This window comes from Protopterus annectens, chromosome 7.part0 (genome assembly GCF_019279795.1).
Source record: "Protopterus annectens isolate FY-2018-M chromosome 7.part0, PAN1.0, whole genome shotgun sequence".
In the NCBI taxonomy this organism is placed as follows: domain Eukaryota; kingdom Metazoa; phylum Chordata; order Ceratodontiformes; family Protopteridae; genus Protopterus; species Protopterus annectens.
Window position 1 is genome coordinate 814,024,119 of NC_056739.1, and position 18,221 is coordinate 814,042,339.

At 44.1% G+C, this 18,221-nt stretch overlaps 1 protein-coding gene across 1 annotated transcript in view; it reads left to right on the plus strand.

The window, feature by feature from the left end:
• Positions 1-18,221, plus strand: part of LOC122806105 (guanine nucleotide-binding protein G(I)/G(S)/G(T) subunit beta-2-like) — a 318,254-nt gene that overhangs the window by 88,243 nt on the left and 211,790 nt on the right. Inside the window, exon 3 of the mRNA XM_044076342.1 lies at positions 17,629-17,695. Coding sequence (XP_043932277.1) covers positions 17,629-17,695 — 67 coding nt within the window. The remainder of the gene's footprint in view (positions 1-17,628; positions 17,696-18,221) is intronic.

Genomic DNA, 18,221 nt, shown 5'->3' on the forward strand with positions numbered 1-18,221 from the left:
GGTATATTATATAGTTTGGTGCATGCATGTTTTATTGGCATATTTGTAGCCTACCCTTTTGGGGGGAACCTGACATCTGGGGCAAGAAAAACTGAAGAAAATGGCGTCTGCTGCATCTTTTATACCCCTGGCGCAGTGACGTCAGGGAATAGGCGACCGCAACCGACACCAGACCTAGACTTTGGAATTCAGGCCGACTGAGGGTAGCCTGCCAGCAGGATAACCCAAGTGTAATGACTGCAACAGTGAATACACTCTAACATCTGCATTTATGGTAAGTGTACACAACTGTACCTTTTAGGACAGACTTGACGGCTGAGCAGCTGTTGAGTATATATCATTTTATGTGCAGATGATAGCTGTACTAGGCTTACGTAGTGCCAGCTCGAGCCAGTTTAGTTCTTTCAGAGCTAGGTAGTGGTGGGACTGGTAGGAGTGACCTGTGGCAAATTTGGCAGTTTTATGGTAGCAGGATTAGAGCTTGTTTTTAAGAGAAGAGTATAAATTGGTGTATAAGGGGGCTGCTTATAAGAGTGAAGGAAGCAAGTCGATATTGGCGAAGGTTTTTCTGGTGGCGCTATACAAGAAAGTTGTTTGTAGAGTGTTCGTAGTTTGATGCATGTGTTTTTAAAACTGTTGCATATGTGGTGTTTGAAAGTTAAGTTATGAGAGGATTCTTCTCCCAGAAGCAGAGGGAGACATAATGGAAGATGTCCATGTTTCACTGTTAGTCATTACATTTGGGTTATCTGCTTGCAGGTAGCCCTCAGCCGGCCTGATTATCAAAGTCTTGGGTCCTGTGTCGGTTGCTCTCTTCTTCCATGACGTCAGGTAGTTAGAGGTGTAAAGCATGCAGCCGACGCCATTATATCAGTCTTTCTTGCCATGCGGTGCCCGAAGCAGAAGCAGTTCGCAAGTGCCGGTCGGCCGACTCCTGAAAATTTCGTTTTCGGGTTTCAGAACCGAAGTCTTCAAAAAAGCTAAGTACCCCGTTGGGGATCCTTTTTCTTGCTCTAATCCGATGTCAGTAAAAGTTAACAATTGTATTATTTGTGGAAAGCAAATACCTCATAAAGATTTTCATTCGTACTGCATTCTTTGGCCCAGACCAACGACATCCCTCGCTGTCAGTTTTTTGCTTTATTCAATCATCAAACTATTCGTCGTCTGTTCATTTCTTCAAACTATTTCAGTACTCTGTTTAATTATCCAGAAATTGCATTGGTAAGCCATCCGACTACCGACATTCCGAAAAAATGTAAAGTTAAAGACAGACCGCATAGGTCCAAAGCTGCTGACAATGCTTCTGTTAAGCTAGTCGCCAGTTTGCCGGTACTCGAGGCGCTTTCGCAGCCCCTGATACCCGCTATTTAAGATTTGCAGGCCTCTACTGAGACCCCTTCGGAGTCAGGTATGTCGTGAGATGCTGCTTCGACTATGGAACCTGCGGATGTCTTTACCTTGGATGGGTCTGGAGCTGCTGTGCAGGCACCGGCTTCTGGGGGTGTATTCAGGCCTACGGACTTGCATATTAAACCGACGCCATCTTCTTCTTCAAGGCCTAAAACTCTATCCACGCCTAGAAAACCGACGTCCAAACCGCATGGTCGGGCCCATATGTCTAAAAAAACAAATTATTAGAATGGCTGAAGACCGTATTACTCTAATTAGTGGAAGCCAGCCTTCTCCCTCTGAGACCTAGAACTGATTTTCCTTCTGATCAGGATTCTGAAATTTCTGTTTCTTATGATGACCAGAATTTGCCCTTGTCTACCTATGAGGATTCTGATGCAGAGAACTCCATACCCTCTGCTTCCCCTCCAGAAGATTTCTCTTTTGGTGAAACCTTGCACACACTTGGGGAACATTTCCGCTGGGAAAGCCAGGATTACTCTGACTCCAAAAAGAGGCTTAGGGAATTCTTACTCCTACTGCAACACAGGCCTTTAGCTATCCATCCTGGACTGGACATGCTTTCTTGGAATCTAGCCTGGCCCCAGACACTTTACCTCCGGCTCCCAGGAAACCTGACAGGTATTAGAGTACTTGACTCTCACAAGTTCCTCTTTAAGAATCCTACTGTGGACCCAGAGACCATTTCACAGGGACCCAAAGGCATTAAGGCTTCTACTGCCAAAAAACGTACCCCCTCTGATAGAGATTCCAGGGCCCTGAACACATTGGGTAAGAAGGTGTACACTTCTGATCCTTTGGCCATTAGGGCCTTAAACTGCCAGTTTCATATGTTAAAGTATCAGCAGCATATTATTGGGTTACTTAAGCAGAAAATGATGATTCCTGACTGTGCTGAAAATAAAGAATTACAGGATTTAATGCATTCTGCTGAACAAGTTTGTAAACATACTTGCAGGGCTGCTGTCACTGGGTCTGTTCTTAAAAGGCATGCTTGGCTTAAGGAGCAAACTTTGCCAGATCATGTTAAAGCTAAATTACTGGATGTTCCCTTAAACCAAGACTGCCTGTTTGGCAACAAAGCAGAAGTAGTACTTAAAAAGATGGAGGAAAAAGCTAAATCATGCAAACTGTTAAATATTTCCTGCAAGTACAGCCTCCTAGATTTAGTAGGCATTGGCCTTCTAAGAATTGGTCCTTTCCTGTCTCCTCCAGGCCTTCAGTCCAAACCCAGGAACAGCAGACCATTTAGGCTACAGTCTCAAGTTACTCACAGGCCTAAGCAGTGGTGGGCTCCCACTTCCAAAGCTGGAAGTAGTACGACGACCCCCCCCCCCCCAATGGTAAACTGTCACAATGACTTAACCTTAAACCTTCCAAGCCCTGCTCAACTGACTGCTCCTTTAGGGGGAAAGATCGCCCTGCATGCAAAAAACTGGGAACTCGTTACCCAAGACAAATGGGTTTTAAGTATAGTTTCCCAAGGATACAGATTCCATCTTCCACACCTTACCAACCCCAAACAGTTGGCCAGACCTACCCCCAAATCAGTGGGCAGAGGCTCAATAACAGGTTCTCTCTCTTCTAAGTATCAGGGCTATTCAATCTGTCCCAGCAGAGGAATGGGGACAAGGCTTTTACTCAAGAATTTTCCTGGTTCCCAAAAAAGACAACTCCTGGCATCCTATCCTGGACTTGTTTATCCTAAACACCTTTTTGGTAATCCCAAAATTCAAAATGCTAACTCTTCATCATCTGCTTCCCATGCTAGGCAGAAATGCCTGGTTGGCAACATTGGACTTGAGGAAAGCTTACCTGCAGATCCCAATAAGGGAATCTTGAGGAAAATACCTACACTTCAAAGCAGGCCACATGCACTATCAGTTCTCTGCACTGCCCTTTGTGAATACCCTGGGTGCAGCAGATAAGCCAAAGTGCCTAGCTCCAGCCATTGCATTCTGCAGGCAAAGAAATATTCAAATATACCCATACCTGGACAATTGTCTAATTCAAGCAGAAATCCTGGACATTCTATTAAATCATCTGGCATTTGCAAGGAAATTTCTAAACTCACTGGGGTACACCATAAACGAAAATAAATCTTGTCTAGTACCCTGCCAACAAATTGTAATTGTATTCTTGGAAGCAAACTTGAACACAACTTCCCAGATGGCCTACCTCACGCCAGAGAAACAAGTTTATTTGACAGCCTACTTCGAACTACTGGCCACAAAGACCCAGCTATCTGTAAGGAAAATACTACAAGCCCTGGGGTTCATGGCCTCTTGTATCCTACTAATTCCATATGCAAGACTGCATATGAGGAAACTACAGTGGTATTTAAAAAGCCTATGGTGTCAACATTCTCAGGACCTGGAGTCAATGATTATCATTCCTTGTAGAAAGACAGAGTTCCTTTGGTGGGCAGAGGCCTGCTACCACAACAAAAGACTGCCATTCACTCTACCCCCTCCCGCCCAAACCCTAACAACAGACGCATCAGATTATGCATGGGGGGGCTCACTTGGAAGGGCAGTACATTCAGGGCAAATGGAACCAGAGTCAAATGTACCTGCATTTCAATCAAAAAGAAATGTTAGCTGTACAGAATTCTCTGACAGCCTTGAAGGACCACATTCTTCTAGGACAATTATTGGTAAAGGCAGACAACACCATTGTTATGTGGTACATAAACAAGCAGGGGGGAACCCACTCATCCCCTCTCTGCAGATTAGCCATGGCTCTGTGGAACACAGCCTTGAGCTGCCAAGTGCACCTACAAGCTTAATTCCTGCCAGGCAAGCTAAATTTACTGGCAGACAGCTTAAGCAGAAATCTCATGGACCCACATGAGTGGAAACTGGAACCAAAAATATTCAACATTTGAGAAACAAATGGGGGAGCCCAGAGATGGACCTGTTTGCCTCCCCTCAGAACTACCAAGTGGACAAATTCTGCACAAGGACTCCCTACAGACAAGCTTGGAAAGTGGATGCCCTGTCCTTCACCTGGGAAAGTCTCTCAGTTTGACTTTCCCCCTCTGCCTCTCCTCTCGAAAGTTCTACTAAAGATCAAACAGGACAAACCAAGGACAATACTCATTGCACCAGACTGGCCACGCCAACAGTGGTGCACCCCCTCTTGCGCAGTATGTCACTGCTGGAAACATGGCACCTGCCTCAGACCCCTTCCCTGCTGTCCCAGCAGGATGGCCAGATTCTGCACCCCAGCTTCAAACCCTGAACCTTGCAGCCTGGCTAATTACCTGAGCTCTCCAATACCATCCCTCAGTAAGCAAGTGCTGGATGTCATACTGGAGGCAATGAGGCCTAGTACTAGAAAATCCTATGCTGAAAAGTGGAAAAGATACTGTTCCTGGAGCCAAATTTAGGGGATGGGCACAACAGTGCCCAACTTACCGCATATTCTTCAATACTTAGACAAAGATGCTTCACAAGGGCCTTTCCTTCTCTTCTATTAAAATTCATGCCTCAGCCATTTCAGCACATTATAATACTGAGCCACCTCACAACTCCTCAGAGGGGCCAAAAATTTAAGACCACCCAGGAGAGCTCCTACTCTAGTCTGGGACCCTAACTTTGTATGGGAAAAGCTCACTCTACCTCCTTTTGAGCCAGCTGCAACTGCAGAGTTGAAATTCCTTTCTTGGAAAATAGCCTTCCTTCTAGCCATCACTTCAGCAAAAAGTGTCCGAATTACAGGCCCTCATGGCAGTGGAGCCCTTCATCATCTTCCATGCAGACAGGGTGTCCCACAGGATCAATCCTTTTTTTATGCCCAAGATGGTATCCAGTGTGGCCCTTAATCAGTCCATTCATTTGCCAACCTTCTTTCCTAATCCACAGAACAAAGGAGAAACGAATACCGCACTCTTTGGACGTTCACAGACAACTTAGATTTTATTTGGACAGGACTAAGCCTCTCAGGAAAACTGAATAGCTGCTAGTTGCCTTTGCTGCAGGGGCAGAGGGGAAGGCCATTTCAAAGCAAACCATTTCTAAGTGGATAGGCCATTGCATTCATTTCTGCTGTAAGCACCATGGAAAACCTACCCCACAGGGGATGATAAGATCACATTCCACCAGGGCTGCATCTACTTCTACAGCCTTACTCAGAGGTGTTCCTACTAGGGACATTCTAGAAGCTGCTACCTGGAGTTCTGTTCATACCTTCACCAAGCATTACCACTTTCCTATTTTTTTCTAAATCCAGAGCTGGTTTTGCCACTGCAGTCTTGCAGCGCCTTATAGCTGGTCCTAATGCTCTCTAATTGCCTCCTCCCTTCCTTAGCTTTGGGAATCTACCCAAATGTAATGACTGCAACAGTGAAACATGAAGAACATAGTACAGTTGTGTACACTTACCATAAATGTAGATGTTTGAGTGTATTCACTGTTGCAGTCCTGGTTACCCTCCCTCCAGCCCCCTGACTTCTATTGGCTGTTCCTCTCTTCTTGTTTACTGTATTTAAGCTTTCTGGTGTATTTGCTTTTTGTTGGAGGTGTAACCTGGTATATAATTGCTTCCCATTCTGGGAGCACCTGACATGTGGGACAAGAAAAACTGATGTAATGGCGTCGGCTGCATGCTTTATACCCCTGACTACCTGACAGGGAAGAAGAGACAGAAACCGACGTAGGACCCAAGACTTTGATAATCAGGCTGGCTAAGGGCTACCTGCAAGCAGATAACCCAGATGTAATGACTGCAACAGTGAATACACTCTAGCATCTACATTTATGGTAAGTGTATACAACTGTACTATCATGCCCACATGGTAGAGGGGATTCGCAAAACCAAGGCTTCCAAGATTCCTTCTCTAATAGACCCTTTCAGCACTCCTAAAGGATTGCCTTCTCTGGAGACAGTTGGGGGATGCTTGTCTTTGCACCCAAAAGCCTGGACAGCCATCACAAAAGATGTGTGTGAAAAGAATCGTATCCAGAGTATATTTCATTCCCTTTTTGCAAGTTCCTTAATGAAAATAAAATTAATTCCTGGTGTTTCACCAAATGATTGGGAATTAGCAGCTCTGGAGATTCAAAACCTGCTAGACAAGAGTCATCCAAGAGGTCCCACCAGATCAGAGAGGATGTGGACTTTACTCAATGTTCTTTTTATTTCCAAAGACAACAAGGGACCTGAGACCTATCCTGGATCTCAGTTATCTGAACCACTTTGTAAAGAACTCAAAGTTCCGGATGGTCACAGTTCAGTTAATTTTGTCTGTGTTGCACAAGGATGACTGGATGTGCTGTGTATATCTTCAGGACATGTACTATCACATCAAAATGAACAGACACTCTTGGAAGATACCTATGATTCTGGCTGGGAGCCAGCCATAATCAGTTCAGAGCCCTGTCCTTCGGTCTCACCACAGCCCCCAGGGTGTTCACCAAATGCATGGCGGTGGTAGCTTATCACAGATTGCATGGGTTCAGAGTTTCCTTATTTAGACAACTTGCACCTCGCCGCACCAACCAGGCATCTTCTAGTAAAAGGCAGGAGTTTGTAGTGGCTCATCTAGATGGTCAGTCGTCATCACTCTTACCAGAAAACAGAATTCTAACCTTGAGATTGCATTTCTTTCCCACCTGTCCACCCTCCCACAAACATGATTCTCAAAGCCCTGGGATAGACGGCTGCAGCAATTACCTTGATACCTACTACTCATTTTCACATGCAAATCCTGCAGTACAATGGTCCATTCTTCAACCTTCTCAACATCCTGTAAAACTATCTCGAGTCTGCAGTGACTCCCCACTGTGGTGGATTGAATCTGTAGAGATTTGTCAAGGATGTCCCTTTATCCTTCCTCCCCCAAATGCCATATTGACGCCAGATGCTCCCTAGTTTGGGGGGGGGGGGCATTTCTTGGGACGGACTATTCAAGGCACGTGGTCCTCAGAAGAGACCAAATTCCATATAAACATCTTGGAGATGAGACCGTTTCCTTTTAGCGTTGCAGGCCTTTCAGAGCTCTCTCTCTCTTGGGACAGTTGCTGTCCAAATGGCTAATATGTACATCAGCTAACAAGGTGGGAACCAGATCATACTCCCATTGCTGAGAAGCGGTGCGAGTCTGACACAACCACTTTCTTGTAGAGATGCACTTACTGGGGAAATCCACCGATGTTCTTCATCTCACATTGCTGCAGTCCTTACACTTGGGTAGTCCGCTGTCCTCGGTCGGCCCGAATATCAAAGTATAAGGCTGACGTCGGTCAGGGTGCATTTGACTGACATCAGGACGTCAGGGTACAAATGCGCATGACCGACGTTATATCCTCAGTCTTTTTTGCCGCATGGTCCGATGCAGAAGCAGCATTGCAAGTGCCGGTTGGCGTTCTGAGATTTTTCGATTTAGAAGTTTCAGACCGAGTTCAAAGTTGGCTAAGTACCCCGTTGGGGAATATTTTAGTTTTTTCTTGCCTCAGTCATTTACCGGATGTCAGAAAAAGTCAATAATTGCATTTCTTGTGGGAAACAGATACCGCATAGAGATTATCATACTTTGTGTATTCCTTGCTTAGGGCCTGAGCACGACGTTGTTGGCTGTCGCTCTTGTGCTAGATTTAATAAACGCACTATAAAGAGAAGGTTGGATTGTGCAAGGTTAGTCTTTGGGAAGCGGTGCAACTATAAAATGCCGCCGGATGCTCCGGCCCGCTTCTTCAAGAAGCGCAAGGACAAGGCAGTTAAGCCTAGGCTAGAAGAACCGCCTGTACCGGACGCCGGTTCTTTAGAGGTGTCGGTGGAGCCGGTGGCTCCACCGGAGGTTTCTTTGTGTTCCCAGGGTGAGACCTTATTATTGCAAGATGTGGCCTCTCAGGAGACAAGTCAGGCTGAGGGGCTTCTCAGGTTACTATACTCCCTCCCTTCCTAAGGTGGCTAGGCCCTCTCCTTCTGTTTCAAAGGCTTCTCCCAGGGGCAGGCCAGGTTTAGCTTCAGTTGGTGTTACCCCTAGCTCTTCAGGTACTGTGCCCAAGAAGCATATGCTTAAAATGGCAGAAGATTTGATTACTTTGATTAGGGTTCTATGCCCCTCCTGATAAGAGACCTAGGGTGGAGCCTGAGCTGGGGGATTTTGAGCAGGCTTCAGATGTTTCAGAGTCTTCGGCTGAAGACTTGCAGGAGTACTCTCCTTATTCTGATTCTGATGTGGGTGATTCTACTCCTTCTGCTACTCCTCCTGAGGATTTTTCTTTTCAGAAACTCTTCATTCCATGAGGGAGCATTTTAAGTGGGAAGGTCAGGACTTCTCTGATTCCAGGAAAAGGCTTAGGGAATTTCTGTTTTTACCCCAGCATAGGCCTTTGGCTATACCTCCTGTTTTGGATGTAGTGGAAGATGTTTTTACAGAGGCTTCTCTTAATCCTGATTCTTTGCCTCCTGCTCCTGTTAAGCCGGATAGGTATTACAGGGTGCCTGAAGCTCATAAGTATCTTTTTAAGAGTCCTAGGGCAGACCCAGAAACTGTTAGCCAGGGGCCTAAAGGTGTTAAGGCTTCTGTTAAAAATCCGGTTCCTGCAGACAAGGAGGCTAGGGCCTTGGATAGATGGGGAAAGAAAGTCTATACTTCTTCCACTCTTGCTATGAGGGCTCTGAATTGCCAGTTTCACATGTTGAAATACCAAAACTATCTCCTTTCACAATTGAAGTCTAAGGTTGATGCTCTGGCAGTAGGTATTGATTGTAAAGAGTTGCAAGATTTAGTGCATGTTTCTGAACAGGTGGGTAAGCATTCTTTGCAATGTGGTTTTGATGCTGTACAGGCCTCGTCTAGGGTGGCTGCCACTGGGTCAGTTCTTCGCAGGCACGCCTGGCTGAGGGATCAGAATTGTCTGAACATGTTAAAACAAGGATTTTAGATGCTCCTTTACAATCTGACGTGTTGTTTGGTCCTCCTGTTGAGACAGTTTTAAAGAAAATGGAAGACAAAGCTAAGTCTATGCAGACTGTTAAAGATTTTTTGCAGGTCCAGCCTCCAAAGTTTAGTAGAAATTGGCCTACTAAAGGGTGGACGTATCCTTCTTATGATTCCCAGTCTAGGGGTAGATCTAGACGTGGTAGGGCAGAGCTCAGGGCTCTTTCAGGCCTAGAACAGGGAGTTCTCCTGCACAGGCTTCGTGTGAGGGCAGGGGTCAGTCCTTTCGTAAACAGACCCAATGACCTACCTTTTCAGCTGCCAGAGCCTGCTCGCCTGGCAGCACCTTTGGGAGGAAGGTTGGCACTTTTCAAAGAAAATTGGAGTTTAATTACCCAGGACAGATGGGTATTGGATATCATACACCACGGCTACAGGTTTTATTTCCATACCTTGCCACCTTTCAAAGGCATGCCAGACGTTCCTCCTCAACAAAGAATAGAGGCTCACAAACAGGTTTCTCTGTTGCTCCAACTAGGGGCCATACAGCCGGTCCCTCTGCCAGAAGTGGGCCTAGGATTTTATTCTCGCCTGTTCCTAGTACCAAAGAAGGGGAACACGTGGAGACCAATTTTGGATTTATCTATCCTCAACACTTATCTGGACATTCCCAAGTTCAAAATGTTGACGTTGCAGCAGCTTTTACCTCTGCTGGGCAAAGATCATTGGATGGTAACTTTGGATCTCAAGGAGGCTTACCTTCATGTTCCTATCAGACTAAGTTGCAGAAAGTATCTGCGTTTTCGAGCTGGGACTTCTCACTATCAGTTCTCTGCATTGCCCTTTGGCTTATCTACTGCGCCCAGAGTGTTCACGAAAGTTCTGGCTCCAGTGATAGCTTTCTTCAGACTAAAAGGAATACAGATCTATCCTTATTTGGACGACTGCCTAATTCTGGCTCAAGGAAGGGAAGAGCTTCTTCATCATTTGGAATATGTGATAGCAGTGCTAAGATGCCTAGGGTATTCTGTGAACGAAATAAAGTCCAGTCTAGTACCCTCTCAAGACATGTGCTTTCTGGGTGTGAGACTGAATACAGCATCCCAGATGGCCTCTTTAACCCCGGACAAACAACAGAGTCTATCCCTTTACTTCCATCAACTATCTCATCAGTCCGGGCTGACTGCAAGGACAGTCCTTCAAGCCTTAGGGTTCATGGCATCTTGTATTCTGGTGCTTCCCAATGCCAAACTGCATATGAGGAAGCTACAATGGTATCTCAAAAATGTATGGACACAGCACTGCCAGGATCTGGACACTGTCATTCAAATAATACCTTGCATTCAAAAGGAATTTTTGTGGTGGGCTCAGGAATGTCACCTAAACAAGGGACTCTCTGTGACCCGGCCAGAGGCGAGTCAGATTTTAACGACAGATGCCTCAGACAAAGCTTGGGGAGCTCATCTAAATGGAAAGTGGATACAAAACAAGTGGCCTGTCAGACTACAACATCTACATATCAACATGAAGGAGATGTTAGCAGTCCAGTTTGCATTAATAGCTTTCAAGGCATTACTTCTTCCAGGACAGGTGTTGATTCTAACAGACAACACAACTGTCATGTGGTACATCAACAAGCAAGGGGGAACGCATTCTTATCCTCTATGCAGGCAAGCAATGATTTTGTGGGAGACTGCTCTCAGTTTACAGCTCAATCTTCAGGCAAGGTTTCTGCCAGGAGCACAGAACTCCTTAGCAGATGTGTTGAGCAGACGAATTATGGATCCCCACGAGTGGAAATTGGATCCTCATGTATTTCAGAAATTGACAGTGTCATGGGGAACTCCAGACATAGATCTGTTCGCTTCTCCACTAAACCATCAGCTGCCAAGGTTTTGCACAAAAAGGTTTCATCCCACAGCTTGGAGAGTGGATATTCTTTCTTTCAATTGGAGCAATCTCCATGTGTATGCCTTTCCACCTCTGCCTCTCCTCCCAAAGGTACTTCTAAGGGTCAGACAGGACAAGCCAAGGATGATTTTAATAGCTCCGGATTGGCCTCGACAGCACTGGTACCCATTACTGAGAAGTCTGGTACGGAAGCCTCCATGGCCTTTGCCTTCGATTCCACACCTGTTGTCGCAGGAGGACAGCCATTTGCTAAATGTCAAGCTTCACTCTCTGCACCTAACAGCCTGGCATATTCTGTTTTGAACCATAGTGGGCCTCCACTTCCTCAGCAAGTTTTGAATGTTATTTTGGAAGCTAGAAGGCCTAGTACAAGGAAAGTGTACGCAGACAAATGGAAGAGATTTTTATTTTGGAGTGCAGCAAAAGATTTTGATGTTTCTGAGCCTAATTTGGGTGTGGCTCTTCAATATCTTACTGAGTTACTAGACAAAGGTTTGTCTTTCTCTTCTATTAAAGTTCATGCTGCAGCAATTTCAGCTCACTATGATTGCGACCCACCATTGTTTTCTCATCCTTTGTTCAAGCAATTTCTTAGAGGGGCAAAGAATATAAGACCCCCACGAAGAGCTCCTACTCCTGCTTGGGATCTCAATTTTGTGTTGGAGAAACTCACTCTACAACCTTTGAGCCTGCAGCTACTGCTGAGTTGAAATATTTATCGTGGAAGACTGCTTTTTTGTTGGCCATTACCTCTGCAAGAAGGGTTTCTGAATTACAGGCCCTTATGGCGGTTGAGCCTTTCTTGATTTTCCATAAGGATAGGGTATCATTACGCACTAATCCTTCCTTTATGCCTAAGGTGGTTTCTAGTGTGGCTTTAAACCAAACTATTCATTTGCCTACTTTTTATGCAAATCCCCAAAATAAAGGGGAAAAGATTTTGCACACTTTAGATGTTCACAGGCAGTTGCGTTATTATTTGGACAGAACTAAAGGGTTCAGGCAGTCTCAGCAGTTGTTTGTTTCTTTTGCTTTGAGTTCTCAGGGCAAGCCTGTGTCAAAACAGACTATTTCTAAGTGGATTGGGTTTTGCATTGCTTTCTGTTATTCCCATCATGGCAAGGAGATTCCAGCTGGGATTAGGCCTCATTCCACTAGGGCTACTGCCACTTCAACAGCTTTTGAGGGGAGTGGCAACCAAGGATATTTTGGAGGCAGCTACTTGGAGTTCTGTGCATACTTTCTCTAGGCATTATCACCTGCCACTTTACTCTAAGTCCAGGGCTGGTTTTGCCACTGCTGTTTTGCAGGGCATTTTGGCAGCTCCTGCTTCCTTGTAGTTAGCCATCCTCCCTTACCTCTGCTTTGGGATTCTACCCAAGTGTAAGGACTGCAGCAATGTGAGATGAAGAACATAGTACAGTTTTGTACCTACCATAAATGTAGATGTTCGAAGATCCACATTGCTGCAGTCCAATTTACCCTCCCTCCTTCCCCTCTGTTGTTAGAGATGGTTGTGTGGGTTGGGTTGTACATATTGTGTATATTGTATATATTGTACATATAGTTAGTGCAAGGGTGGTTGGTTGGTTGTTTGCTGTCTTTTGGTTTTGACCTTTATTTTTAGGGTCTTCTGACATCTGGGGCAAGAAAAGACTTGAGGATATGACGTCGATCATGCGCATTTGTACCCTGACGTCCTGATGTCAGTCAAATGCGCCCTGACCGATGTCAGCCTTATACTTTGATATTCGGGCCGACCGAGGACAGCGGACTACCCAAGTGTAAGGACTGCAGCAATGTGGATCTTCGAACATCTACATTTATGGTAGGTACAAAACTGTACTTTCTAGTTGGCAGGCTCAGCAGGACTGTCCTCCTGCTTCACGAGTGGTCTCAGTCAGTGGCAAATATGATCTTCCACAAATGGAGTCAAGCCTTGCTGTGATATGTTTGCTTCTCCCCTCAACAACAAATGCAGCAGGTTCTTTGCCCCAATTCCCCCTCAGGGACGGTCACCGAGGGGTGCTGTAATCCACGCTTGACCCCACGGTCTTTTACATGCATATCCTCCCAAACCTGTAATCCCCAAATTTCTTCAGAAAGCACTCTGGTTGAAGAGCAGAGTAATCCTCATTGCCCCCTTCTGGCCTCTGCAAGTGTGTGTCCCCTTCCTATGGTCTCGCCTAGTATGTCCCTCTTAGACACTGGACCCCAGTCCAGATCTCCTGTCACATCCATCAGGGATAACTCCTCTGGACAGTGTAGGCCTTGGATTGACTGCATGGTTTCTCCAGTTCCTGTGATGGCTGGATATTCCAGGCTTTGCTCTCCTGTTCAGATTTTTTTTTCATCCCAGAAGCCCTTTAAGATGAGGATTTATAAGAGTAAATGAAAGAAATTTTATTTATGCCTCTGTGTTGGCTTCATCTAAATTATGTAAAGCATTCCTTCTAAGTATTTTACTTAGACCTCTGATAAAAAATCTCACTGTTTTACAGAGTTTAAAACTATCTACCTTTGAGACATCCTCCTCTAACTCAGATCTCAAGTTTCTTTTCTGCTGTGAGATGAGCTCCAACCATTCTTCCAACCTCCTTGTCTGATTTTCCACAAAGATAGCGTTGCCTTATGTACTAACCCTTCCTTTTTACCCAAAATTGTATCTGAAACAAACTTCAAGTGATCAATTTGCCAGTTTTCTATCCTAAATTTGACAATAAAGGGGAATACATGCTTCACTTTTTAGATGTGCATAGGCAACTTCATTTTTATTCCACTCAAATATGAACTGATAAACCACTTGAAGAGGCCAGATGACAGTCAAAAGCAGCAATCCAACTCAGTTTATTAGACAATGCAGCATCAAATTCAGTAAAACCAACTATAAGTAAAAGCCTATAGGTTAAGCGCTTTCATCCCAAAAGTACATAGGACTTCGTTTTTATCTTCATAGAACGAAAGAATTTAGAAAATCCGACCACTTGTGTCCTTTTCCAGTAACACATTGGGAAAACAAGTATCCAAAACTACCCTAGCCAAATAGATAACAGAATAAAAGATTGTATCTCTTTTATGTTCATTCTTTGAGAGGTTTAACCTTGCCAAAGCATCCAAAAGCACACTTAACTAGGTCAGTGGTGGCTACATCAGCTGCTTTTTGGGCCAGAGCTTCTACAGATATTTCTGCAGCTGCCACTTTGTCTAACACTCACCTTTTTATTGCTCATTACAAGTTGGATCTCATATCCAGAAATGGGGCTGCATTTGGTTCTGCGGTTCTCCAGAACTCCCTTCCGTAAGGGCCACCCAAGGTTAACATAGCTGGGGTCTGTGTCCCATTCAATGAACAAATTAAAATGACAACATCAGATGTAAAAGGTATGTACTCACTGTAACTGCATCTGTGTTGCCCATTTTCATTCTTCCTCAGTTGATTCTTTCTCCAGGTCCAGGACTGCCTTTAATAGGTCAGTCCCATTCAGACTGCTGGACAATTTTTTTTTTTTTGCAATGGCCAGCCTCCCTTCATTTGTCCTTCAACTCTGGGAATCACCCATATGTTAATGCTGCAGCAGTGATTTCAGTCAGGACCTATTACAGTTGTCTTGTAAGAACTTGCCATAATAGTACATGTCCTACCAATCACTGTTGCAATATTCCTTCCCACCCTCCATTCCCCTTCACTACCTCACTTTAATGTCCGTATTCTTCTCTTGCTTCATTTTTTCATGGCAGCAGCTGAATTGTCTTAATTTGGGCTTACACCTCTTCTAGTTGACCAGTATCCATCTATCTGTAGTGTTCAGGCTGCTGGCTTGGAGATGGTCTGAGTTTCCACACTTGTACAACCGTCTGTATACCCCACTGCATATGTGCTGAAGTCATGCATTGGACATACAATGTGGGAAAATAAATGTTTGGTACCCCGTCCAGTCTTTAGTGGTGACAAACCCATATGTCAGGAATACTGCAACAGTGATCAGTAGGGATATCTACTGTTATGGTCAGTTCTTGCACAACTGTACTTTTACTCTGTAGGTTAGCGTAACTGTAACGTGAAGAAAATTGGTTACAGGTACTGGATGATCAAGAGATGAAATGCATAAGACAGTTGCATGGCAGCTAGAAGTAAGGTGCAGCACCAGACCTTGAAGTGCTCAGTACACAGCAAGTTTAGTAGTGATACTGTAATGCTTCATTTTCAGTAACAAGCCACATTAGAAAAGGAATGCCATTCCATGCTCTGACTTAGTGCCAGTTGCTAAACCCAAAATGAAATCCAGGCACTCTTGTCAGTTAATGCAGTGGAGGACTCTACTCTGTCATTTATTTTTCCAGACGTGGCTGAAGAATCCTCTCTTTCTGGGCAGCCATGACTCGAAAGCCATTGTAAAAAATTCTGATGGTATTGAAGGCGAGTCCTGGTTAAACTTCTCACTAATGGTAATAGAGTCCTCTGCTCCTTCTCAGTACACAGGTTCTTTTGTCTTTGAAACATACAGCCCCTTTAGCATTGCATGAGTTCAAACAAGTTTGCTGCCTGTTGATCGTAATCATTTGGCTACTGCATTGTAGCATTTTGATGTAAAATCAAAAGATTTTTCTCATGTCTCCTTAATGCCCGAGTGCTACCTTAATTCCAAGGTGGAAGAAGGGTCCATTTGTCTCTTATTACTGATTTTGTTTCAGCATCTGGTTTCGTAATGCTAATTTATTCATTTTTTGGTTCTTTTACTTTTCACACAGATGAGTCTTTCCAGTGCCTGGTGTCAGGGTGTCATGTTTCCCAGCATCTTAAAAATTTAGCTTCGGACACCATACCAGAATTCTGCTGTTGGACTTGGAACCGCTTTGGCATCAGTATCCCAGACTATCCAGTGGTGCCCTGCTTGACACCGCTAGTGATACTGTAGTCCTCATGTAAAGGATCTTTTCCTTAGGCTGACTCCCTTGTCCAGCCTGACTTTCAGGGCACGTTCCACCTTCTGATCAAGATGATACAGTTTTCCCTTTGACATTTGCATGCTGCTGGTATAAAACTGTCATCTGCCATGTCATCTGTAGTTTCTTGCTATGACATATGGTCTTATTTGATAAAAGCATCGGTCCGTTATAGGTCTAGACCGAGGAGATGAATAAATTGTTAGGGGAAAACATTGGTTTCCATTATTGTCATTGCCTGTGCAGAGTTTTGTAAGAGGCTGTCTTGTTGGTGACTTGACATACATGGTGATGTATGGTATATCTTCACCAAAGAAAATTAATAGATGAGCATGTAGGAGAGCAATTTCATACAGCTTTCGTACTTGGTATTGAGACTATTTTAAGTCCAAACCGCAAAGCCCCTAGATGTACAGTTTTTCAGGAGTTTGGTTGGAAGGCCATTAGGAGAAGGTAGTTATCCTTCCAAGCTTACAGAAAAGAAAAATGTCTGTCAACCTTAAACCAGCCACCATGTCTCCCAACTCACAGCAACAGAGTCGCATAGACATTGGTCTAAGAATATTAGATTAGAAGTGAAGCCACAAAGAGGAGGTGTAGCAAGACTGAGTATGCCAACTCATTGAGTCATTCTAGGTATAAGAGTGTCTGCTCTGTGGAAGTACCTTTAAAAATATCAGTCCTAATGTCTGCTTTTTTCTTAGGCTGTTGGTGTTGCCTTATTGAATGTCGTCCCACACTGACTTTTTGGATGCTCCCTGCAAAAATGTTTCACTTTGCCAGACATACCTACGCTACTTATATATACTAACTCTGAACACTACAGTGGGGAAAAGGTATATTTTCTTTATTCCCACTGTACCGTGCTTCAGGGCTTTCTGTGACTTCTGTTGTGTATTGGTTATTTTTAAAACTTCATAATGAAATATGAAATGGTGGGAATAAACTGAGAGCGAGGAGTGATCTAGTGAAGCTAAGTATAGCTGTAACAGTATTAACTGAAGTATTAATGGAACAGTTAAAAATATAAAATTAAAGTGGGAATGCAGTGGTATTCAGTAAAACTTGCATGGTTAGAACCAGGCAGCTCTGTGAGTAAAGCCAGTAATACAAGTGTGACTGTGGGTTGCCGCCTTTGCAGAGTCTGCATGCCCTCCATTTATCTGTAAGGGCTTTCACCATCTGCTGTGGTTTCCTTCCACATTACAAAAACTCAGTTGAGTTGGTGATCCTCCAATCTGGCCTTAGATTTTTTTCCCACATGTGCAAGTGTTTTGGCATCTTTGAATAGTCTGTTTCATCATTTTTAGAATTGGTTTGTCTGCCTTGTGGCCATAGACTGCCATTATAGGCTTTGTCTTCCCAATCACCCTGAAATGGATAAAGTAGGTAGTGGGCAGTTACTGAATTGAATGTATTTAGGAAATGAACGCCTTCATTTTCTTCTAATAGTAAATGTTTTCTCCCCTTAGGATATTTGTCTTGCTGTCGTTTTTTGGATGACAATCAGATCATTACAAGTTCTGGTGATACAACTTGGTAAGTAATTGATATTTACCTGCCAAAAATGTTTTCTTGGATTTTTTGTATTTGCATGTTCATTTTATCTGAACTATATTTTATCCAAAACATTATTTGAAATGAGTGAGTGGTTGTCAAGAGGCATCTTTGTTACAGTAGAATTCTTACCAATGGGAAGTAATCTCAGGGTGACCACATCCACCCTTCTGACTTTACTTCCTGAGCTTTATGGACATACCACGGGTGTGCCTAAATTCCTCGCTTTCCATGGACGTCAGTGTGATACACTTCTGAAAGACGGAGCAGCCCACAGCATGTGCAGTGTTTTTCTTGCAAAAAAAAAAAAAAATCAATCGAAAGTCAACTGGTCCCTTCCAGACAGCTGCCAGAGAACAGTAAATAACTAGTTTGTGAATATTGTCCTATTTTAATTGGCTTATGGTTTGTTATGGATTTTTTAATAGTTCTGGCTGGTAGTTTGTAGTCCACAGAAAAGTTTATAAATATGTACTTACAGAAGGCAGATTCCTTCAAGGACTTGCCA